The sequence below is a fragment of the Falco rusticolus genome, chromosome 9, assembly GCF_015220075.1.
Source record: "Falco rusticolus isolate bFalRus1 chromosome 9, bFalRus1.pri, whole genome shotgun sequence".
NCBI lineage: Eukaryota > Metazoa > Chordata > Aves > Falconiformes > Falconidae > Falco > Falco rusticolus.
In genome coordinates, this window is record NC_051195.1 from 46552694 (window position 1) to 46577299 (window position 24606).

The 24606-nt window shown below is 50.1% G+C and overlaps 2 protein-coding genes across 2 annotated transcripts; one reads left to right on the forward strand and one right to left on the reverse strand.

The window, feature by feature from the left end:
• Window positions 1-1061: 1061 nt before the first annotated feature.
• On the reverse strand, window positions 1062-24269 carry DPP7 (dipeptidyl peptidase 7). Its single transcript, XM_037401400.1, has 13 exons — window positions 24149-24269; window positions 23690-23803; window positions 20274-20413; window positions 19398-19561; window positions 17401-17536; window positions 14436-14517; window positions 12588-12754; window positions 11342-11402; window positions 3932-4050; window positions 3693-3849; window positions 3310-3374; window positions 2444-2514; window positions 1062-1900 (listed from the first exon to the last, which is right to left on the reverse strand). Exons 1-13 carry the CDS (start codon window positions 24219-24221, stop codon window positions 1759-1761), a joined length of 1491 nt encoding a protein of 496 aa, XP_037257297.1. The 5' UTR covers window positions 24222-24269; the 3' UTR covers window positions 1062-1758.
• Window positions 4057-11335, forward strand: LOC119154140 (kelch-like protein 9). Its single transcript, XM_037401399.1, has 4 exons — window positions 4057-6074; window positions 7363-7615; window positions 9450-9610; window positions 10790-11335. Exons 1-4 carry the CDS (start codon window positions 5016-5018, stop codon window positions 11186-11188), a joined length of 1872 nt encoding a protein of 623 aa, XP_037257296.1. The 5' UTR covers window positions 4057-5015; the 3' UTR covers window positions 11189-11335.
• Window positions 24270-24606: the final 337 nt, after the last annotated feature.

Here is a 24606-nt window from a genome sequence, read left to right on the forward strand (position 1 = left end):
CACTGGGCGAAGGTGGTGCAGATTGCCTTCCAAAAGACTCACGCTGAATGTGGTGGGGTTGGTTTAATTAGGGTGCCTGCTTGCTACGAGCTAAGGATGCTGCTAGAAAGGTAACATAAGCCAGATGTCATCCTGTCTGCAGGCATGTCTTCACCATCTGCTTTTTCTAACGTGGTGCTATTCCTGAATAATTGCTGGGGTACAGCAAATCTAAATTCAGGAAAGTGGGGGGGTATGTCTGTGGGCATGGAGGCTGAATACCAGATGCTAGCGTCTCAGCAAGGCTGGAAGCGGCAGCATTGAGGAGCCAGGGTTTCAGCAACAAGGCTGAAGCCTGGCCAGTGTTGAGCAAAAAGGATGGGGACAGCTCTTGGCAGAGGTTTTCATCAGCACAAATAGAGATGATACGGGTCTCGTTGAGGGTGTAGGTCCACTAACAGTCTTAAAACATTTTTCTTTGGGGACTGGAGTTTGACTAATCGTGTCTTCCATTTGTTGTCCTTCATTTGTACATATCTCAAAGATTTGATAAAGGGACTTCATCTGTTCCTGCCTCTGCCCCGTGCTCCTCAGCGGGGGCTGGGGAGCAGCAGCTTTGACTTTTTGTACTTAACAGGGAAGAGGTAAATGGGTCAAAAAACCCCTTTTGTCAGCACCCGAGTGTTGTGCAATAACACCCGTGACTGGCATGGGAACCCATCGTGCTGCAATGGCAGGCAGGACCCAGCCACACAAATACTTGGTGCAGCGCTTGGTCTTTGAGCAGTGTAACAAGCTGAAGCCAACGCTGTGACTTTGCCTGTGTAATGTAAACCTCTGATGACCTGGGAGGCTTCTCTGCTAAGCCATAAAATCATTGTAATGGATCAACTGAGGCATCCAGTTGATTACTAGGATTTAATTTTTTTGCAGTTATGCTAGTATTTATTGGTGTAATTCCAGTAGGTAAGGATCCACCTGTTCATGTGCAAAGATGAGTTTACTCCAGCTGGAAAGGTGAGAAGTCTCCTTTTTTTATCTTCTTTGGTTGTACTACCAAGCCATGAAATTATATCACACAGTTTAATAAACCTGTAATTTATTTTAAAAAGATCTGAAGGTGTCTCAAGTGGGTGTGCTTTACTGGTCACTAATACACAGCTCTTGAGTGACAGCACTACACACCGGGATTACTTTGTGTAAATCTCCAGCTCAACAACTGGAAATCTCTTGTGCAAGTTCAAACTAAAAACAAACAAAACCTCCCAAACCCACAGCACTGGATGAGGCTGCTGGAGTTGTTTGGGGTTTTTTTTTTCCAAATTATATATAATTGGTCACACTAGTGGAGTCCCATGTGAACCTGTATAAGTAATGACCGTACCTCTACTTTTCTGCTAGTCATCTTATGCTTACTTTTTGTCTAAAAATAATTTCGCTTCAACCTTACAGTGCCTCATGCAACCATCCTGTTCAGGACAGTGATAATTCTTGGGCCTTCCAGGCAAGCTTTTGTTATTTTCACCATTTATAATGCCTTTTCATTTCCAGCAGGTGAGCATGAAACCCACACAGCGTGGCTGGAGTTTCAGTCAGTCATTTGGCCTTTTGCTTTTCTTTTGATGCTTGATTAGGGGCAGGTGAGACACTTCAGAAAGGTGAATTTCCACCACCGCGGCAGAGGAGAGAACACAGAACACTTTCCCAAAGCAGCACCCACGGCAGGCTGCTCTCCGTGCAGCCTCGCATGCCCAGCAGATGCTGTGGGCACGGACACAGTCACAGCCATCTGTCCGCGGAAGCTCCCAGGTGCTGCTCCCGTGCTCTTTCCAGCCCTGCAGATTTCACCCAGCCGTTGATGATGCTCGCTTCGAGCTTGCGCACTTCTGTGACAGATGGGGGGTCAGCTGGATTGCGGCCTCTAGAGAAAGCAAAGCAGGGGGAGCTGGTCAGGGGGCAGCCGCTCTTTGCCTCTTGCACAGGAAAAGCCAAGCCAGGGAACTGAAGCACAGATTCTCTCTTTTGTACTTTGTGTTTATGTCCTGGAAAACAAGCTATGCTGTCACACCCGCCAGGAGGCTGGGAGGCAGGCTTTGGAGCCCTGAGCTTTCCCTGGCATCGGTGGCTGCTGCCCGCTCCAAGCCTGAGGGCTGATAGTCTAACACCAAGAGACACTGGTCTACTTCGCGTGACTGATGGCTGCAGGCTATCACACCCTTGTGCCAATCCTTGTGCAAGAACATGCTCTAATGCCAGCACGTGAGCTTAGTGCCAAGTTCTGCACAACCCGACATCCCTGAGGGCTGTAGGAGCCCTGCACTGGAGAAGAAGGTTGCTCTTCCAAACAAGCTGGTATCCAGTCCTCAAGTGAAGGATCTCCCTGGTTCCCTGGGCTGTGCCTAGCTGAGATCAAGCACCCAGGGCAGTAAGATTTTTGTCAGCCAAAGCAGAGTTCAGTACTTACCGGAGATCTAGGTGATGAGCGCCTCCTTTAATGGTCAATGCAATTAGTGAAGGGCTGAGGCTGCTGTTGATCTGGAAGGAGAAGGAGCAGAGACAAACTCTCACCAAGTTACCAGGCAGAAATGGACATCAGTTCACAAACTGGAAGGTGAGCTGGGCAGGACTTAGCTAAAGCACAGGAAGAAGTCCTTGGTTCAGCTGATATTGTGTCTTAATGAGCCAAATCAGCTGTCCCAAATGAAGTGAAGCTTCCTCCAGGATGAAAACCTATTCCAGTCCGGGTGGTTTGAAGTAACAGACTCCTTTGGGCTCATGCACCCTAAGCAGCCTGTTCCTCTTGCAGCTGGGATTGCCAAGACAGCCTAAACCAAGGAACTCCTCCATGACAATCAAGAGCTCAACTAACTCAAAATCCTGTTCTGGGTCATTTGGGGGTTTATATTTTAAACTAGAGCTCTGCCACCGCTCTGAAGTGGTGTTGAACCTAAGCCAGAATACGCCCTGGTTCGAGTTGCTTACAGCAACATCTCCCAAAGTACACAGAGACCGGAGACAGCGAGGAGCGCTCGGCTGTCAGCACCCAGCCCGGGTCTCGGCACAGAAAGATGATGGGTTGTGGCTCAGACCCTGGGTCTGCACTAGTGAAGCCACCTTTGCTGCATCAGCGTGCCTGGCTGATGAACACTATTCAATGTGTCCACCATTAATGTCCCGAGGCTCTTGAACGGTTCAGCAGAAAACAGCTGCTTGCAGAAGCTCAAATGGGCTACAGATGAATCCCCAGTGCTGCTTTGGAAGGGAGAGGGGGGCAGTGTATCACCCAGAAAGGCTGCTCTCTGCTTGGTGTGCAGGAGTGCACGTGCTTACCCCACCTCCAGCCCACGGGTCCAAATCTCCATTTGAAAAAATGATGTTGCTTGCACTTTTCAGGTCTGAAATTCAGAGAGAAGACATTTGAGTGGCCTCCTGCCTGCCCATTTATCCAAACGGGTTTGGCTACTGCAACAAACATGGCCAAGAACAGAAAACACAGGAGAAAAAAAATTCTTGGCAGTTTTTTTCGTTTTCCACTTCTTTCTTAAGGAGGTACAGAAAGGTCTGTTTGGCTCAAGTCAGCACAAGGCTGTGACTTTCTGCCAGGACTCGTTATTGCACTGTGCCTGTCCCCACAAAGCTCAGCTGGGCAGAGCCAGGGGACAGGCAGGTGACTACGGGGTGATGCAAAGGAACGAGCAGCCAGCACAACTCACCTCCTCCCCAAAAGTTTGTCCGCAGCCAGTGTGCTCGTGGCTTCACGTGCCATTTGCTCTGACAGTACTGCTCTCGCATGGCCTCCGTGAAGGGCATCTCGGGGAACATGTCAGTCACGTTGTTGCTGTTGAAAGTTAAGTTGATCTCGGTGCAAACCTAAAAGCCATACAAGAGCTGTCACCGGACGGGGGAGAAGCAGGGCAGCCGCTGGAACCTGTTGGTGTGTCTGACAGCTTACCTGGTAGTCCCAGGCCTCAGCGTCCGAGCCGATGCCGCAGCCTGTGGGATCAGCACACGACTGGTACAGCTGGTATATGTCGTAGCACTGCGCTGAGCCGGAGGAGTTGTAAAACACCCCTGCCGGGTGGGAACAGCACAAAGCCAAGCTGTCGGTACTTCTCTGCTGTCTCCCCACCGCCTCCCACCCGGACCTCATGGGCAAGACCAAGCAGCAGGGCAGCTGGCCCAGCTGGGCAAGGCTAGGAGGGGCTGCACCAGCGCTGGATTATGAATCCCAACTTTATGCCAAAGCTTTCACCCTGTCTCCAGCCCAGCTGCACACTACCCTTTGCTTCTGCTGTATCTGCAGGGAGGAAGAGGCTCCCAGGCGCTCCCTGCCATCTCTGCTTGTGCCAAAAGCCGAGCAAGTCTCAGTCACCCTTGGGAGAGCCCAGCCTCCAGTCCCTACGGCACCCAGGAGCCGGCATGCAGGACACGAGCTGAATGCTTCAAATTGAACAGCACACAACTGCCGAGACCTCCCCCTCCGCAGCCCTGAAAGCAGCTGTTGTCCGAACCGACCAGATTCAGTCAAAGACAGGATTTTGTTTGACCGTTGTTCAAGGAGGGAAGGGCGGCATGTGCAGGCTTGCCCAGATAAAAGAGCACCTGACCAGGCAGCGCGTAGCTGGGGAGGCGCTAAGAATGAGCTGTTTTTTGTGTGGATGGGTAGTTACCCGATAGCGAGGAGAAGGAATGCAGCTACACTGGTGGCCATCCGCTGCTGCCAGTGCCACAGCCCACAGGGAAAAACCACAAATGCTGGGGGGTTTGTACAATACCCAGCACCAATGGCTCCGCTTGCAAACAGCCCCACGTGGCTCTGCACGGCACGCAGCGCTCCAAGCACCGAGCGGAGGCTGTTGGGGGGCGGGGGGGAGCCTGCAGCCTTTTGGATGGCTCCGTGGGATGGGCAGATCAGTCCCAGCTCCCTTGAAGCATAAAGTCACTGGTTCAGCTGCAGAAGGCTGCCTGTGAGATGCACTGAGTGCGTGCAGTGAAGGGTCCAGGGGCTGCGCCAGGGTTACACACCTTCCCGAGCGATGCGGCGAGGCTCGCGGGGCAGCTCAGCGAGGCTCGGGTCAGACACCTACCTAGTGAAACTCCTGGAAGGGCTCAGCAGCCTTCGCTCGCAGAGCAAGCTGTGCGATGTGACACTGGAGGCGGAAGGGGTTCGCTTTCCAGCCCACAAGATCATTTTAGCATCAGCAAGTAATTACTGCAAGGTCCTGTTTGCTGGAAACCTGACAAGAGCGGGGAGCCCAGATGGTCACATCCAGCTGAAAGCCATCAGTGCTGCCGGGCTGAGGAATGTTCTCAACTTCATTTACTCCAACAAACTAGACCTCTCACTACAGAATATTGAGGAGACCTTCAAAGCTGCAGAAACCCTCCTGGTTCGGGAGGTGATGAAGCTGTGCTTTCGCTTTCTGGAGGATTGCTTGAACTGTGAGAACTGCTTAGATGTTCTTAACATCGCTAAAAAACTCGGCCCAGCAGAGCTGAGACAGAAAGCCATGTGCTACGTAGGGCAGCACTACAAAGAGATCCTGGCTGATCCTCAGTGCTTGAAAGACCTGGACCGAGAAACCCTTTGTGAAATTTTAGACAGGACCGATGCTGAGGGATGCAGTGAGCTGGAGCTGTTCCGAGCTGCTGTGAGCTGGCTGCAGCACGACTGCACGCGGCTGAAAGACGCAGCAGATATTTTAAGGCGCGTAAGACTCCCCCTCATTCATTTACAGGATCTGCAGAGGTACGTCCAGGAGTTGCCTCTTATGAGGCTGGATCCAGGCTGCCGCCGGTACCTGCGGGAAGCTCTGGATTACCACTCGCAGCTGTATGCCCAGCCGGTCCTGCAGACCCGGAGCACCAACCTCCGCTCCAGTTCCACCATGCTGCTCGTGGCCGGTGGCAGAACCGCCGACAACTGCGTGTGCAGAGAGATGTGGGTCACAGACCAGAGCTGCGGCACCTGGCGCAAGGTCGGGGACCTCTGCGTGCCCCTGTACAACCACTGTGTGGCCGTCATCAATGACTTCCTCTTCGTCATCGGGGGACAGTGCACATTCGATCCCATGGGAAAGCAGCCATCAAACGAGGTAAGGAGACGTAAGAAACCTTTAGCCTTGGGGAAAACAGCAGGGTGAGGAAGGGAGGGAGTCACTCCTCTTGCCCACCGTAGACCTCCCACCTCTATACATCTCTCAGTGCTGCATGCAGTAGTGAAAGCCCTTGGGAATACAGCTTCCAAACTGTCTGGGAAGTAATCAGGTCCTGACCTGGTCTCACCTTGCTCCTACGGTAAACTGCCATCCTAATCTGTACACAACTGCCACAGTGCAGGTTCAGCCAGGTCCACATCAGTCAACCAAGCGACCCCACAAACCCTACCCCTGTTGCTGCTGCCACAGGACTCATGCTCAGGGGGTACGGTTAAAGCCTACCACTTTGCTTAGAACTGCTCCTTTCTTCATTTTGCCCTTGAAAAGCAAATCTCCTTTAGCTCCCAGGACCTTCCCCTTCTACCTGGAGAGTAAAAAGACTTGTGCAGGATTTTACGTTTTCTTAGATTGCTTCAGTGAGCTTACTAGAAAAAACATCGTGGTTTTCTTTCTCCTGCTCCCAAGGGGGGCTTATTTCAGCCTTGTACTTAGTTCAACAGCGCCGCTGCAAAGAGCAAGTCTCCTCTGCCTTGCAGGCAGGAGGCAGCTCGGCAGCAGCGGGTGAGGGTGCTGAAGCCCTGGTGCTGGGCTACAGCAGCAGCTCAGCACTCACTGCATGTGGTTCTGCAAATACTGCCCTGGCTCAGTGACCTTGACTTTCTAACCAGAACTGACAAAACGAGCTCCAGGAAGTATTTACTGCTGAACAAGAGACGAGTGGAAGCCCAGCCGCAGCAGAGATGCTGTGCCCCTGTGGAGATGCCACCAGGGATGAGGGGAGGGGAAGCCGCTCCTGCCTTCTCCTGGGCAAAAGCAGTGGGCAAAGCTCAGCTGCTTTCTTTACTACACAGTCAAACAATAGCAGAGATGGAAAATGGGTTTGTTTAAATCTCATTGAAATGGTTTTCAGCTGTCACATGCTAGCTGGAGTTTGAAACAAAGGTATTTCATTAAGCTGATGTGTTTTACCTCCTGCCTGCTGCAAGCTGAGAGCACCACCTCTTCCCAGACCCCCGAAACCTGCAGAAAGGCCATAACTGAGCCTCCAGCTCCACTGGGGAGGTATTGCTGCATCAGCTGGCTGGCACTGGAAGTTTAGCCTGTCCAGGTCTGAATATAAAGCCCTCCTCAGACCAGGGAAAACACTTACCAGCTCTTGAAGCCACACAAGACACAAGCTAACCCCGGCCTTCTGCTAACCATCACCCATCTGCTGTGATCCTAGGTTTTCCGATTTGATCCCCGCAACACCTCCTGGCTCCAGGTGGCCAGCATGCTGGAGAGGCGGACACGCTTCCACGCGGATGTGCTGACTGATCGCATTTTGGCTGTGGGTGGTGGGACGCTGCTAGGGACCCTCACCTGCACCGTGGAATTGTACCAGCCCACTGACAACAAGTGGGAGTTCACAGCTCCTTTCCCCACACCCATCGCTGATCACGCAGGTGCAACTCACAAGGGAATTCTCTATATTTCAGGTGAGAGAGCTAATAGCAGATTATTTTCATATAGTTTCATTGCTTTTTGCTGGCACCTTAATGTCAGAGTCAAAGCCTGCACTCACACCAGTAACACCCACAGCTCCAGTGCCCCTTTCCTGCTGTGTTAGCACAGCCTCACTGCCCTCCTCCTGCATGGCAGGAATTATTTTCTTTCCAAGACATTAAACGTGACACCATCTGCTTGCAATCCACACCCCTGCTCGCTTCTGACCTTGCAATCCTGGCTAAATCCCAAAGCTTTGCTGTCTGAAAAGGTAAACTGGGAAGAGGCTGCCATAGTGTTGAGGACGGGATTTAACACTGGTATTAATCTGAATGGAAGATGTGGGACTAACCCTACTGTGCCGCTTTGTTAATCTGTACAAAAAGAAGGATAATAGGGGCTTTTGCCCTCTTACCCACCCAGCCTGTGCAGCTCTTGCCTGACAAGTGATCCTCAGCCTTCACAGGGGTCTTTGGTAGATGGTGCAGGACGTTTAACAATAAAGCAGCATGGGTTTAAAAACACTTCAGGAAATCATTGCAGGATCATTAGCTTTTGCAGCTACTGATTTGGACTTGAAAGATAATCTTTGGTTTGTCCTCGGAAAAGCATTGTGTTAAAAGCACCGGACCAGTGCCATCGCTGTAGGCTCCCAGCTTCGCAAACCAGGCACGGCCAGCGGGGATCACAGTGCTGACCTAGTCCAGGTTAACCTCAGCTGCAGTGGAGGATGCTCCTCTGTGATGGAGCATACACCCGAGGCCCTAAGGGCAGGGAAGGTGCACACAGCCCGTCCCACCCAGACGTGCACCCCAGTAACAGCAGGGCACCTGCGCTGGCACTGCAGATGGGTGATGGTTCAGCTGGGGGAATGGCTGAGACTCAGGTTCAGGTCTCTGCTTTGACTCAGGTGGCCCACAGTGCCACAGGCAGCTTGTTTAACCTCTGTCATCCCTGGTTCCTACCAGAGAGGGACGACAAAATTGTCTTACAGAGCTTCAAACACACGATAGAAACCTAAACTGGGTAACACCATACCCCTCTGGTATCTTACCTACCTATAGCTTTCATTTCCTTCTCAGCTAGTGGGGTAACAGCAAATTTGATTTCGCCAGCCTACAGCCCTGCCCAAGCAAACTGAAAAATTAAGAGGATCACTTCAGTACCAGATTAAAACACAAGCCCCATGCAGGCAGAGTGCCCACGCTGAGCTGAGCTGGGGCTTACGGCCAACCTGAAATCATCCTCCTTGTTTGCAAAGCCTCTCTGCGGGCTGGAATTCAACAGGCAGGCAGCTGGAGGCATTTATCCTTCCCATAGCAGCACCCTCCTTCTGCAATAATGCACCCCTGAAATACTCAAGTGGCTAATAAGGAGAAAAAGTTGACAACAGCACTGACAGACTGGCTCTGACCTTCTGACAAAAATCCAAAGTTCAAAGAGCTTTGAATGCTTTTCTTTCAACCATTCTGTGACTGTGTATGCTGGAAGCAGATTTCCCAAGTAAAGCTGCTCCTGGTTACACCTGAAACATCCCAAGAGCTTATTCAAAAGCCTTTTGTGGAAAACAGTTTACAGAAAGAGCTGGAACTGGTTTGTTTTGTTTGGGTTTCTTTTTATGCTCTTTAAAATACCTAAGAATCTCAGGTTTTAGATTTCACATCGCATCAGCTCTGCAGAATGGGGTGAAATTTTAAATCTGACCTTCTTAGGTATTTTAAAGGCAAAAAAATTTAAATAAATCAGCTCTGCTAATGTTTGCAGAAGGTTTGCTGGATGTCAGAGAGCATGAAGGATGGATTTTCAAGATCTCTTCTTTCCTTCTAGGGGGCTTCTCTGGGGGTAAAACCTTAAGAGACACTTACAGCTACCTCCCTCGCCTCCGACGCTGGATTGGCAACAGTGCCATGGCTTTTACCCGCTGCAATCATGGGATGGCCGCAGCCAGGGACAAGATCTTCTGCATTGGAGGAAGGACTCTAAAAGGAGTAAGTTAATTTGCTCTTAATCCCAACTCTGATCCAAAACTGGGGTCTCTGTTGCTAGGCTCTGACTGGTTTATTTCAGCAGGTTGATCAGTAACTTTATTATTTTTGGCCTCTTAGTGCACCAGCACAGTGGCAAGTCAGGCCAATAAGCTCATGAAAACGTGCCTGTCATCACAATCATGTACATCAGAAGCTGCCCTGCTGTCACACTTTATTTGCTAGAGTACAAAGGCTGTTTAAAGCCGTTTTTTCAATAAAGAAAACAAAGTGGAGGCTCAGCCTGCTAACACAGGAACACCCAAACGTAGAACTGCCCATGCACCTTCCCCAAACACACTGACCACCTGATTTTCCTTGTTTGAGCTGAGAGGGAGCGAAACACTGGCAGGCAGGAGGAGGAATGGACTGCGGTGAGGACCAGCCTAGATTTTAGGAAAGATGGGCTCTATTCCTGGAATGCAACTGAAATCTCTTCAAACCTGGATTTTCCAGATCTGAAAGAGGAGGGAAAGTGCTGCCCAGCCTTCTGGGAAGAGACCTGACAAGGACTGACCAGCTCACTTCAGGAGAATCCCACTCCCTGAAGCCCAGAGAACTGAGTTTTCAAAGATCATTCATCAATTCCCATTTGAAAGTGTAAAGACTCGGGGCCTGGCCCCATTTGACCACGATGGGTACAGTTTCTTCTGAAGGAACGAGGGCATCTTACTTGCTTGCTCACTGAGTAAGAGACAGAAACCTACAGAGAGAAACTGCACATCGAGGCTGACATCAAATTCCTCCAGATGACACAATCTCAGTTACTGCCCACAATTCAATCCAATGCAGCCCCCTTTCGATGATTTCCTTTGTAATGTGTAGAAGTCTGGCGAGCAGGCAGGATTTGGCCCATGCCAGTTCCAGCAGGTCCCTGTGGCACCTTGCTCAGCTCACTCCTCTGATTTTCCCAAGAAAAAGCAAGCTCCTTTAGAGCTGTGCCATTCTGGTATTTTATTAGAGGTTCTTTTTAGGCTCTGACTGCTAAATGTGGATCAAAAATCCGGCACCTTGAGCCCCATGGTATTCAAATAGACGTTGAGCTGCTGGTTTCCTTTATCACGAACCAAGCAAGCCTGACGTGACAGTAAAGCCCGCTCGAGGTATGATCTGCTGGGTGAGTGTCGGTCTGGTTCTTTGCAGGTGGAGGAATGGATTCCCGTCGACGAGACTGAGTATTACTGCCCTGTAAGCAATCAGTGGACAACGCTAACGCTACCCCCGTTCAGCTGCTGCCAGTTCAGCATCACAGCCCATGACACCACGCTCTACCTCGCAGGAGGTGGGTCCCTGCAGCACATGAGGAAAGAAGACAGTGTTTTCCTGTACGACACAGAGAAGCAGGTATGGAAGAAAGCCAGCCGCCTGCCTAAAGCTCTGGTGGATCATGCCTCCTGCATGATTAAGCTGTCCCCAGTCGATGCAGCTGGGGAGATGGGGAGAGGCACAAAGTGCTCCCCCATGGGCAGGAGGAAGAAATCTACCCTCAGCTTGTTCCTCACAAAGAAACAAGAGTCCCACTCTACCTCAGAAAAGAAGTAGGATGGAAACACATCAGACAGATCTGACAGCGTTTGCCCAGACATTAGTTTTAACAACTCTTGCAGTTGCCAGCCAACAACGCAAGGCTCTACTTACAGGTGCTTCTAGAAAACAGGGTGTTAAATACAAGACTTCAAACTGATATTAACTCACCAACAAGAGCAGCCAGGCCTTGAATTGCATCTGTGTGCGCAAGGATTTGTTCACAGCTGACCTGGGTGAGAAAATGACAGGCAAATTGCAGACAGAACAGTTAACCGTTCGCGGAAGGGCTAAGGTCATTAAAATTACCACTTAAACATTTTATAGTTCAGCAACTTTCCAAGGGCCTACTGCAACAGGTTTCAAGGTTTCTTTTCCTCCATTCTAGCAGCAAAATACACAGAAACAAGGAGACAGGGCTAGGACAAACAGTTCCTTTACCAAGTCAAGCAGCTATGCAGAGGCCACAGTGATACACAACAGCTCCTTCCCCTGACAATCAGAATATTTTAATGTCCCTCTAAAGGCAGGGTAGAATATTTCCTTTTTACAAGTTGTTAAACAGACCCTAGAAGGGAACGCCATGCCCAGTGGAGCCAGAGAGAGCATCTCCTGACTCCCAGTACAGCGCAGCCTGGACGATCTCTCGCACAGCATGCGTTCTGCTCCAGGACTTGAACCATAAATGCCACAAGGCCAGAGGCAAATAAAGTTCCATCGGCACCGTGTGCTGGAGTGCAACAGAGAACAGCAGCGCTGAGAGCACACCAGAAGAGACCAAGAACTGCAACAGCAACTGGTGATCTGGGGCCTTTCAAAAGCAGCCAGCGTCTGAGAAGTATTTGCAACCCCTGAGAACCAGGTCTTTTCCCACACTTCACCACCTCCCATTCTCTCGGAAGCGTACAGGTTTTCCAGTCCCCAGGGCAGCAGACTTTTCCGTACATTATACTCTGAGGTATCCCATCAGCCTGGGTGATGCTTAGCAAGGAGTCTAATTTTTAGAACTCGGTCCCTCCCCACAAGAAAAATAATACATCTATGAAAGTGTGTTGAGGTGGGCTACAACAAAGTACTTTTCTAAAAAGCGACAGGTTTTTAGTGCTCAAAAGCTGAAGTCAACAAGCTTGCACAGCTCTTTGTGCTCTAATTTCCCCAAACTGAGTCTGTTTTGCCCAGGATGGTAATCACTGAGTGGTCTCCCTGTCCTTACCTCGACCCATGAGGCTTTAGTTATATTTTCTCTCCCCTCTCTGGTTGAGCAGGGGTGTGACAGAACTGTTTGGTGGGCACCTGGTGTCCAGCCAAGGTCAAACACCACAAGCATCCACGATCACCTCCCCATCACCATCACCAGTGGTGTGCGCCTGACAGTAGCAATTCTCACCACAATCCTCACCCTCGTCCTGGTACTCACCTTCACTGGATTGGCAGGGAGGTGACCCATGAAATCTGTTTTGTAAGGGTAGTCCATCATGGCCATCATGGTGAAGGCATTTCTAGCAAACCCAAAAAGCTGGTAAACATCCTCCTTGTTAGAGATCTTATTGCACGTGGCCATTTTGCTGCTGATTTCATCGTAGGCTGCAGAGGGAAGGAAAATGAAAGACACAGACTTCAAGAGGGAAACAATACCAGGCTGCAGCATCTTCTTTCACTCAGAAGCAAGGAGATGCTGTAACACACAGATGAAGTTTCTACTGGGAAGGACCCGTTACATTTAAAATTACACACACGTGGATGTACAGGCATCAGCATCTCTGCACCCTGCACTCTGGCCCCATGGAGCAGCCAACACCTCCCTGGGAAGCCCAGAGGAACCAGCACCCACTGAGAAGCAGTCCCCGCTGGCACAGCGAGAGCAGCTTGGTATGAGCCATCCTCATCAGTGCCCCGCCTGGCTGCCTCCCCCTCGCCCCTGTGGACTCCCTCCCTGGGGTCTGATGTGTCACCAGGCAAGCTGTTATGCAGGAAAGCATGGTGCAGTATACAGATCCCAGTGAGCATCAACAGCTGGAAGAACTGGCAAAAGCTGGAAGAATGGAGTGGGGCGTGGATAAATAAAAAAAAATGTTCCTTGGGAGCTGGGTGCATTTCCAGTAAGAACTGAAAAGAGAACAGCCCTCACAAAGGACTCCCAAGACGTGCCTTCAAACTTCAGTGTGATGCAGAGAGGTCAGCTGGAGTCAGAAAATACATCTTGGAAGACTGATGCGCTCATATACTGGATGCACTTCCAAGACGCACTCATACACCTTTGCATTTCTGCTGGAGAAAGCTGCTCCCTTCATTTGTATCCTCCACACTTTGGAGCTGCAGTTCCCGTCGGTCCCCATCCTACCCTACACGCTGCCCACTGCAGCCTGGCTGTCTTTCCTTGGAAATCAAAAGCCTGGGACCTGCCTCTGGATACTGGAGAGCCTAAACCTTAAATATGACCACCTCATCCACCCCGCTGCGGAAAGGCAGACCTCGAAGACCTTGGCTATTTAATAGTAGTATTTTTCACGCTGTGACCCAAAGCTAAAAGGAGGTTTGGACTCCTGGCTGCTCTGGGCAATTCCAGGACCAGTGCTGTAGTGAGGCAGCGACAGCAGCTCTCGGAGGCACACAGCCCCTGACGTGCAGCACCACAGACCCAGCCCGGGCTTGAGGCAGACCAAGAACCCACCACAGCTGTTCCAGCGCCACACAGGGCTCCCAGGAGATGCTGCATCAGCCCATGATGACCTGCCCTACCTGGGGCATGTTACAGAGATCCTCACCAGTCTCTGTCCTTGGCTTCACCTAACTGTCCAAGGCTGGAGGTGAAAGAGACTGTGAGGGCTGCTTCAAGACCTAGATTGCATCTCAAATCTCTCTCAGATATGTCCAGTGAGCTGAGCCATGCAGCTGTCATATCCACCCCAACAGTTCACAACAGTGTGGGTGTTGAGGACAAGTATCTGCTGCAACATGATACTTCACCACCATAAAATGCAGGTGGTTTTGCACTTCAGTGCAGAAAAGACAGTTTCATTAACACTGTACAAGCCCCCACAGAGATGCTTTCATTTTGGTGTTGGTTACTAATTTTAATGCTAACAGAAACTGCTCATTAAATCAAAAATCAATTGTATAAGCAGAAAGAGGCAGCCAGGTGGGCATTTGCATTGATTTAGCTGAACCGCTGGAGGACCTAGCCGAAGGAAAACTGAAACAACTGTTTTCTGCACGGCTGGGACTGGCTGCCCTTGGGAAGCCACCTGCAGGGCTCTCTCCTTACCTCCACTCAGGAACAGATCCTTAATCTGCTGGAAGGCTTTGCGGACAGCAGCGACGCAGCCTGGGCTGGACTTCTGAAAGTCCTGATGGGACAGAAAAGACAGAGGATTACAGTTGCACAGAGGAGATAGATGTGGAGGCTGCACTGGGAAGAACTGCCAGAAGTACCGGGATACTGGCCCGCTGGTCAGAACCTCATCCGTGCCTCCAGGAGCAGTGACACCCATGCATCTGCCTTGTGCTCCAAGCAGCACACCCCAGCAGAAGCCAGTGGTCTGCACAGCTCAGACCAAGCAGCAGCTGTTTCTCCAGGCCTTGTGGGGTGGCTGTTAGACAGAACGGCACGCACTTATGGAACCACTGGACCAAACACAAAGCAGCGAGAGGACACACATACCTGGCCAGGACATGGGAAGTGGGTGCCAGGCTGCTAAGCCCAGTAGTTTGCTTGGTTGTTTTTTGTTTGGGTTTTTTTTCCTTTTTAAACACACAATAGAGTCCTTCCAACTGCACTTTGTCCATGAGAATGAGCCATGGAGAAGTCAGTTATGCACAGAGGGTAGAGCGCTGCTTTGGGAACCAAGACCTGCTCTTCTTAAACCTGCCAGTGACCTGCCAGATGACCAAGAAGGCCATATCCTTTTTCCTGGGATATGAAAATTTTTCATTACTGATCCTGAAAAAGCACTTTAAGGTATGTTTGAAGAGCTGCGGCTGGTTCTGCTGGTGGAACAAGTTGCCTCTGTCACTGCAGGCTCTAGCAACCCAAACTCTTTCTGTCAGCTTGTAAGGCAGTTTGAGATATGCTGGCAACCGGTGCTTTGTAATAAAAATAATTATTAGGGCTCTTTTAAGGTCTCTTTACCCTTACTAGAGCAATGGTTAAGTAACCACAAATCACAAACTAAGCATTTTTCTTACAAAGACCCAGCCTCAACTAAAAATAGATTTCAGACCTTTCTTCTATTCCTAACTCTGCCAATAGTTATGCTTAGAGAAGTCACTGTGGCTTTTTCCACAGTTTACCTGGGCGTCCCTTTAGGGGTTCCAAATCTCCTTCTGGATGTGCTTACTGATCTTCACCTACTAATAGTTCTAATTGGAGTGTGGGGACGGATTGACCTGGGATAGAGGAGAGCAGGTCTGCTCTGGCTGCCACGAGACTGAGCTCCCCACTAGGCGATGCTGGACGGCTGCAGCACGCTGCCCAGCACACTAAGGAACCACCACATGTTCCCGTTCTCCTTTATGGATCCAGGAATGGTTCAGCTGAGCCGTCACAGCAGCAGAGGGAGGAGGCATTACAGCCATTCCAAGGGAAGCTGTTCTCCCCCCCAGGCTGCCAGCTTTACTATCACACCTAATTATACCTAATTCAGCTGCCTAAACCAACCCAAGCTGGTGGCTTGAACAGCCCCTGCAGCAGTACCCCTGTGGGAAGCACGCATGGGGCTGCACGTGTAGTATCCACACAGGGGCTTTCTGCCTGGTTGCAGGTAGGGCAGGTGGAATATAGAACCTAATCTTCCACAACATCAACTTTCTGCCCTTTTCTCACTTCCCCTGTGAGCTGGAAAAGCTCAGCAACGGTCACAGAGAAAGCTGCTTTGAGGCAGCGCGCTCTGACTCAGGGGAAGAGAGCGCTCCCGCAATGATCCATCAAAGGTTTGTGCCTTCGTTAGTATTAACGGCTCTCTGGGGTGTTCTCTCACCAAGAAGAGCATTGAATTCAGATTTCAGCGGCACAGATTGCTTTTATGCAAACACACTGACGGTGGAAGGAATTACTTTGAAAACAACACGAAGTGCCTGGTTAGGAACTCAGCCCAGAGGCTGGCTTACTGCTGCAGAGAGAATATATTTAAAAATGAATTGGGAAGTTGGTTTTTTTTTTCACGTGAAAAGGTCAAAGCCCCAATTCAGGGGTGTGTAATGACTCACAGCATATTTGCAGCTGAAGCAAGTCAGAGCTACCAGCTGAACAGGGTTTCTGAGAAGGAAATGGCTTCAACCAGGGAATAATTCCCACTGTAGGGCCTGTTAGATGACTAAGTGGTATTACATTTTTTGTTTTAAAACGTATAATTTTAAAACAAGGTATCTTCTCTTATAAACTTCAGAGTTTCAAATGCTATTGCGTTTATTTTCATATGATTGTCTCTTCTTTACACTTACTGGTAATGCTATCTGTCCTGTTAAGTCTCTGCATCAAAAGAAAGTTGTCATATATGTAAATAAGAGCAAAAAGATCACAGGTTTCATACACGGGTAGTTCATGCAAAGCCACCTGTGTCACCCAGATCTAGAAATTCATGTCAAAAAAGAGGCAAAACGGACACAGTCACCAGATTTCAGTACTACCAGGTAGCACGCTTCTTATAAACTAGATATCAGTTCTGCACAATACCACTTTCCTATGGGTCCTATGATCTCAAAATGTGAAAGCCACATTTAATTTTTGGTTTTAAGTGAACCCAGGACACCTTACATACCTTTAATTAGTGAAATGATGATTTCCAAGCTCTCCACTGAAATGCAGTCACCTTGGGATTAAGGAGCTGCTGTGAATAATTGAAATCAAGACAAAATACAGCATTTTGGGAGAGGATTGAAGAATAAATTATCCAAAGGGAGTTCAGCCAGGCACAAAGGATAAATTTCAGGTTGTAATATGGTCAAGTCACTAGAAATGGGAAAGTGAATCTTTAGTTACCACTAAAAGCAAGGTGCTGGAACAGGAGTTGTGCTGCTCCTCAGAGCTCACCTTTGGGCTGCCACAGCCAAGGCAGCGCCCAGCCATCACATCTGCAGCTGCTGCTTTCCCCTGTGGGTTCCCATTTAATTGCACTCCCTGCCCAGCACTTGCTTATGTTGGGAAGACGGGTGTCTGTTCAAACGCATGGAAAAAGAAAAAAAATATATCTTCCTTTAAGAAAATAATGCTCCTGAAAAGAGATGCTACTTACTGCTGTTACATCTCTGAAGAACTGAGTGGGGTCTCCAAGCCCAGCCACGGACAACAGAGGAGCACTGGCAGCTAACGCTCCAGCCACGATGTTTGGGTATTTCATCCTCATGTAAGCACTCAGCATCCCTCCATAGCTGCCACAGGAGAGACAAAAGAGTTATCTCCTTTAACAGAGAACTTATAACAGAGTCACTCAAAAGTTCAGGCCAGCACTCACAGGTTCATCTAACCCCAGGCAACGAGAAGCTTATGGACATCTAGTAGCTGCTGTCCTCACATAAAAAAGATCCAGTTACGGCCAATGAGCAGCACACAATGTGTGCTTCTGGCCTTTCTCCAAACACTCCCAGCAGCTCCAGTGGGAACACAGCAGCCCAGTTTGCTTCTGCAGCCGAACGTAAACCCTGCCCCAGTATTTAACTCACCCATCCTGACAGCTGCAGTGCAGGACCAAGTGATGCTCAAGCAAAGCTGTCGCTGTTCTTTAGGGGAAGGAGACACATTTTGCATACAGGGTTATAAAGGCTAGCTAGGCTCTCAGCAAAGGCTGTCCCTGAACACTCCAGAATATACAGCCCTCTCTAGGGCCGGGAATTATCCATGGGCACCCCTAGGAACAGCTGATAGATGATCAGCACAGATAGAGGGAAGGGGAGATGTTAACAAATAACACGTTAAAACTCAAAGCCACCTTGGAAGCTTCAGTGCCAGGGCCACCATCCGCAGATATATCAAGAGCTGCCAGACAAACCCAAGGCGACAAAAGTTACTCATATACCAACGTTTGTGGAGTAACTCTGAGGTCACTCCTGGGGGTGGCAAATGCCAGCCCCAAAATGCAGGTAAAACCTGGTCTAACCCCAAGTTACAAGTATTAGTAGCTCCAAGTTACAGGTATCCAGGTCTCCCTTCCCCCCACCTCACGTGGTTGGAGTAAATACCATTCTCACATCACCCACATGCAAAGCAATACACATTTCTCTAACCCTGGGCTTGGAAACAGGCTATAGCTGAAACCTGCCACAGGTAATTGCAGGTTAAGTTTGGCAAAGTTCTAAGCACCAGAAGAGGGATGGGGTTTTTTCCTCCCATGGGAAATGCTGTGCTGCTCCAACGCTGCTGTGTTTCCATATTCTTCATTTGGGTTTAGGGCTGTTCTGGGTTGCTGCAGCCTCAACTCTGATTTACACACATGGAGCTGTAGTCCAACGTCCAGCCCAGCTAGCAGGTTTTCCTGACTCTCTCTCCCATCTCCCCACCCCAGGACAGCTCCTGGCTCTTTTTACACTAGCTACTGTCCTCATAGCCACGGTACAAACACTCCTGAGATCAACAGTCCACTCGCCACCACAGGTTATGTGGAAGGTTAATGATAACTGTCAGTTCAAATGCTTTTTAGGTCACTACAACTGAATTAGGAGCCCTGTACGTGGTGGAAGCTTCTTAAAGGGAAGCATCCCTCTGCTACAAGCATGGGGAACCATTCAAGAGACAAGGACATCAACAGAGCTAGCACTTTGGGGAAGAGCTCCTGCTAGGAAGCGAGAAGGAACCAAGCAGCAGGTTGCAGAGCAGGATTATAAAGGGGCCTACAATAAAAACGGCTGGTTGTTGTTAAAGAGGCTGTGTTTAATAAATACAGGGGGTATAAGAAAGAATGTTTTACCAGTTATTAGTTTTCTGTTTTTCCAATGTAAAACGTTCTGAAAGATTTCCATTTTCTGCAGTTCTGGCTGACTTGTACCTTGAACATGCCTTGAAACATCTAGTCAGTGGTGCTTCTCCAAAGCAACCACAAATTGAGACTAATTCTTGATGGCAGAGCTGACCGGGACCTGGGGATGAGCTCCTGGGAGCTCAGGCACAGGCAAACCTCCTCTATGAGATAGCTTAAAGCTCCGCCTTCAGAACTTGCTTGAGAACCAAACTACAAGAACAGCAAGACTATGGCTGGGAAAGGATGCCGAGAAGGGAAGAGGCACACGCAACCTTTACCTGCCTCCAAAAGCAATGACAGGGCAGGCGGCAGCACCATACTGCTGCTTAAGCTCGGTAATGAGCACTGCATAGTCCGCAAGGGCTTGCTCCACAGTAAGCAGACCCGTCTTCTTCAGCTGTGTTGACTCAAGTCCAAATGGAAGAGATTTCCCATAGTACCTCTAAAAGGAAAGAGAGATGCCATGGAAATGTGGGTGTCAAGCTGTGGGTCTCCTCTGCCCTCACTACAGAGCTGTGATCAGCGTGCACAAACGGGAAGCAATAACAGCACGTGGTGTCCTCCGACTGGTTTGTAACTGAGGAATTGCCTTGTCTCCTGCAGCTGATAAACAGACCTTCAGGCCATATCCTGCAGAGGATGGACAGCCCAAAATAAGCTGCTTCAGTGGGTACCAAGTGGCCCCTTGGCATGTGTGTCTCTCCTGAAATCCCCAGCTAGAAAAGGGAACATGGTAATCTCTGCATGCAGAAGTTGTGGGATAGTAGATTTAATAGACTGGTGTGGGAAAGGTTGGCTTGGGACTTCACAGGCTAGAGAGATAAAATATTATCGGAACAAAATAACCCTCTAGTCCAGTGTGGAGTTCAAGGCCTGTGGAAACATCTTACAAAAGCACTGGTCTAAAGCAAATACACCATGGCACAGGCTTTACTGGAACAGTAGTATCCTGGACTGCTGGTAGGCATAGTGAAAAAAAATCAGAAGCCATAGTTAAATAAAGAAGAGCCGCTACCACGAGGAGAAAGCTTACAGCAGGTATATTTCAGCTTCATGGCAAGAGAGGTTATTATTTTTCTGGACCTGCAGAAAGCTGAATTCCATAATCCTGAACAGAACAAGACTATCGTATGCATAAAGATTAAAATACTCACATGCTCAGCGAAAATCACAAGTGCTTGCTGTTCCTCTGCTAATTCAAATATGAAGTCTGAGTTCTGAGCAAAAGTCCAGATGTCACCTTCATTGCCGGTATAGAAGAAGATGGGTCCAAATCCTTTCTTCCAGAACTTTGCTGAGACAATTGACAGAAGCAGTTTAAAAAAAAAGAACAACAGAAAAAAAGAAAAAAAGAAAACAAACCACATGAGCATGAAATTACTCTACTTTTGGTGAGTTTGGGCAGGAACTTAACAAGGGAGAACTCTGAGCAGGCTGATCCCCCAGACCTGAGCTGGGGAATAAAGGGGGTAGAAAGGTCAGGCTACAAAAATCTCTCATTTGAGCAGGGGGTAAATAAGAGCTTCCATGAGATCAGCACATGACCTGGAACTTTCACTTTTGCCTGAAAATCCCTACAGTCTCAAGTTCTGCGAGGCATTTGGAAACAGCTGCCACCCCAAAGAGCAATTTCCTATTTACTTGCCCTTTTCAACCCAAAAGACTTGGGCAGATCACTTTTCCCACAAAAGGGGCATTAGGGAATTGCCATCATCTTTCTGCTGTGATGTACAATGTAAAGTCAAGCTGTAAATCACATAGCATAGAACGGTTTGGGTTGGAAGGGGCCTTCAAAAATCATCCAGTCCAATCCCCATTCCATAGGCAAGGAAATCTTCCACTAGATCACACTGCTCAAAGTCCTGTCCAGCCTGACTTTGAACACTTCCAGGCATGGGGCATCCACAGCTTCTCTGGGCAACCTGGTCCAGTATCTCACCATCCTCATAATAAAAAATTTCTTCCTCATGTCCCATCCAAACCCATCCTCTTTCTGTTTAAAAACCATCACCCCGCCCTGCTAAAAAGTTTCTCTCCATCCTTCTTATAAGCCCCCTTTAAGTACGGAAAGCCCACAATAAGGTCTCCCCAGAGCCCTCTCTTCTCCAGGCTGAGCAACCCCAACTCTCTCAGCCCTTCTCCACAGCAGAGGTGTTCCAGCCCTCCTCCAGAGCCACTTCCAGGGCTCTGCTCTGACAGGTCCGTGCCCTTCTTGCAGAGGGGACCCCAGAGCTGGACACAGCACTGCGGGGCGGGGGTCTCACCAGAGCAGAGTAGAGGGGCTGGATCACCTCCCTCGACTTTCTGATGCAGCCCAGGATATGCTGATGATGATATATGTCATATATACAACACACATCTCTCATGATATATCACATCCATACATGATGATGTATGAAGATGATGTGTTTCACTCTCTGATCTGTTACTAACTGAAGGCAAATTGAGACTGGCAGGACAAGCTGACCCACGATGTCAATACCTGCGTATCTAACAAACACCTGCGTATCTAACTAATACCTGCGTATCTAATGCTTGCTGACTTTAATAAACATTTGGTTTTAGCTTAGTCTTGACTTGCACAGGAATTAAGAGGGATAACAAACAGCTCTCTTCAACAACAGACCTCAGACAGTTAAGTGTTGATTTCGACACATTGCCACATCATCCACAGGGACCCTCCAACAACTGCTGTCCTGTGGCTGCCGCTGCAGCAGCATGTCACACGAGGCTGTTTCCATTAACAGAGATGCCTGAATTTAATTCTTTGCATTCTCAACACCGACTAGCTAAAGCAGAATTAGGATTGGAAATGGATTTCAAGCCTTTTATGAGTGAAGTTGCCGCTCGGTTAACAACAAGGCTGATCCTGTGTTGCATTGTTTTGGGTATCGGGTAGGAAACTGAAGTGCTATCTCTGCTCTGGCTTTTCTTCTGATACGCTTCGTGGCTCCTGGAGTAAACAACCATTCACAGGAGCCAAACCCAAACCAGACAGGTTGCTTAAAAAGGGATCTATTTTTAGACTGAAATCCTGGGGAACTGCCAGCAAACCTCCAGTGTCAGGTGCCTTGTTGTGAAATAACAAGGCTCCTTCCGTATCTCCCTGATAATCTGAAAAGTCTTGTATTGCACAAGAAACAGTAGTGGGGAATGGAACTACTCACAGGAGTTTTGAGTAAGAAACTACTTGCAAACCAGCTGGATTGCAACGTTAATGTTTTGGTTTTAACAAATAGCCAGCTCTGCCCAGGACACACAGATATAACACCTTAAAAAGAAAACAAAAGATATGCAACGCTTTAAACCAGGTGATCCCAAAGTTCTGTTCAAAAACGGCCACTTAATTATTGAAATTTCAGCCTTGGGTGTACTATCAAAATTCACTGCTATTCCCATATCTTTGGGCTGAACTGATCCTTGAATTCATGCCTGGTGAAAGGTGAAAGCAGGGGGAGATCACAACCACCAACTGAAGAAACCCCCCAGACCCAAAAAGAAGTTGAGACTGAGCACACGAAGTAATTAAGAATTACTTGGCAAATAGGAAACTGGGTATTAGGTGATCAAGGAATTATGTAACTTGTAACCAACAAAGGCTGATGTCTTTGCTTGCTGAACTCCATCAATATTGTCAAGTTTTGACCATCGGAGAGCTAGGCATTTGTGGGTTACCACCCAGCTCCCTACTTTGCAAAAACTAGAAAGAGTAGAAATACCTTGACTCGGTGTGTGAATTGGTGCTGCGCACCAGGTAATGAACCCGGGCACGGGACAGCAGCGAGATCCTGCGTGCAAAGCCCCAGGCACAGGCAGGTACCAGGCTGGGCTGGTGCTATCCACAGCTCCACCTTTGTTCATCCCTACAGATCTCTCCAAGCAGGCAGGATTGAAAAACATGTGATGCTGGTTATTGAAATTGCTGTCTTTTTAGTCACATGCTGTTTGGAAAAGCTTTCTCTCTCGTACTGTCTGTTGCATGGAAGATAACTCATTTTTTGGCTAAAAAGGAAGATGCTGACGGCTCCTGGCTGGAAGCACTCCTTGTTCAGCGTGGCTCAAGCTATGTAAAGTCACAGGGTTTTAGACAACACAAAACACTGACCCAAGAGGAGTTATCTGAACTCCTAAGAACGCTGGGCACCGAATGCAATGTTTAGGTCACTATTTGTTTTTCCTGCTATATTCAGAGCATTGAATTGCACTTGTAGGAGGTGCTGTGGCCAAGTGAAGACACATGCACAGAGCCGGCCCTGGTGCCAGCCTCAGGCAGCTGCTGCTCCTGGCCTGCCCTTGCCCGCGGAGCAAGGATCCCCGCACCGGCACCCATCAGAGCGGAAGGCGAGGGGGATCCGGCCTAGGCAGGGAGGATGGCTGGCTCACAAAGGGCTGGCACTCAGCTTGCTGGCTCCCGGCTGCCCATCACAGCTCTCCCGGCTGAGAGGCTCTCCAGCTCAGCACAGGAACAATTAAAACTTGAGCTTAACAAGCTCTGAGCCACAGCAAGGCCCTGCCATGGCCACGGCCAGGCTTGGGCGCTGCTCAGCCACAGCACAGCCCTGGGACCTACCTGAGACCAGGTACCGCTGCGGGAAGGTCTCACTGCCAGGGGGCTCGAAGCTGAAGTGGTCCCGCACCTGCTGGAAGATGTGCTCCTCCAGCCCGAGGCCCACTGCCCGGGGGGCTGCAGGGGACCATCAGCACCTGGAAAATGGCCCCCAGCTCCCCCACCCCCCGGGCCAGGCCCGGGGCCCGGCTGGGGGACCAGGCCTGGGGGGCGGGAAGGGAGCAGGGACCCCGGCCCGGGGAGCTGGGGGGGGGGGGGAAGGCGACTGGCTGGGGGACACGGCCCGGGGAGCTGGGGGGGGAAAGAGAGGCCGGCTGGGGGGCCCGGCCCGGGGAGCTGGGGACGACGACGGCTGGAGCACCCGGCCCGGGGAGCTGGAGGGGAAAGAGGGACCGGCTGGGGGACCCCGGCCCGGGGAGCTGGGGGGGACGACGGCTGGGGCACCCGGCCCAGGACACCCACCGGGAGCCGCGCCGGCCGGCAGCAGCACCGGGAAGAGAAGCAGGAGCGGCAGCAGCGTTTCCATTACAACCATCCTGGGGACCCCACACACCGCACCACCCTCCCACGTGGGACCCCGCGGCTGGTCACATGACACCCCCCACCCCCCTGGCTTTCGGCATCACGTGACGACCTGCCGCCGCCTCACGTGACTGCGCGAGCGGACCGCCTCGCCAGGCGCCGCCATGTTGCCGACGGGGCATTGCCTGGGGCTGCTTCCCCCCGCGGCCTGGGGGTGCTCCATGCGGGGCCGGACGCCCCCCCCCTGGGCCCCGTGGAGGGCGGCAGGGGTCGGGGTAGGAGCCTCAGCGCCAGTCCCGGGACGCAGCGGTGGGGCAGGGTGGTGAGGGGCCTGTGGCTATAGGCCTGTAGCGATAGGAGCGAGGGGCCTGTGGCGATAGGTGCAGTGGGGTGGCTGG

Bases quoted from the DNA above. Each gene is read 5' to 3' on its own strand.
- LOC119154140 (XM_037401399.1), top strand. From the start codon at position 5,016: ATGCGGCGAGGCTCGCGGGGCAGCTCAGCGAGGCTCGGGTCAGACACC. The intron at 6,075-7,362 runs GTAAGGAGACGT...CTGTGATCCTAG, and splicing joins GAAAGCAGCCATCAAACGAG to GTTTTCCGATTTGATCCCCG. The intron at 9,611-10,789 runs GTAAGTTAATTT...GGTTCTTTGCAG, and splicing joins GAGGAAGGACTCTAAAAGGA to GTGGAGGAATGGATTCCCGT.
- DPP7 (XM_037401400.1), bottom strand. From the start codon at position 24,221: ATGGTTGTAATGGAAACGCTGCTGCCGCTCCTGCTTCTCTTCCCGGTG. The intron at 19,562-20,273 runs GTGAGTATTTTA...CTTTCCTTTTAG, and splicing joins TTGTGATTTTCGCTGAGCAT to AGGTACTATGGGAAATCTCT. The intron at 14,518-17,400 runs GTAAGTAGCATC...CTGTCCCATCAG, and splicing joins TCTTCAGAGATGTAACAGCA to GACTTTCAGAAGTCCAGCCC.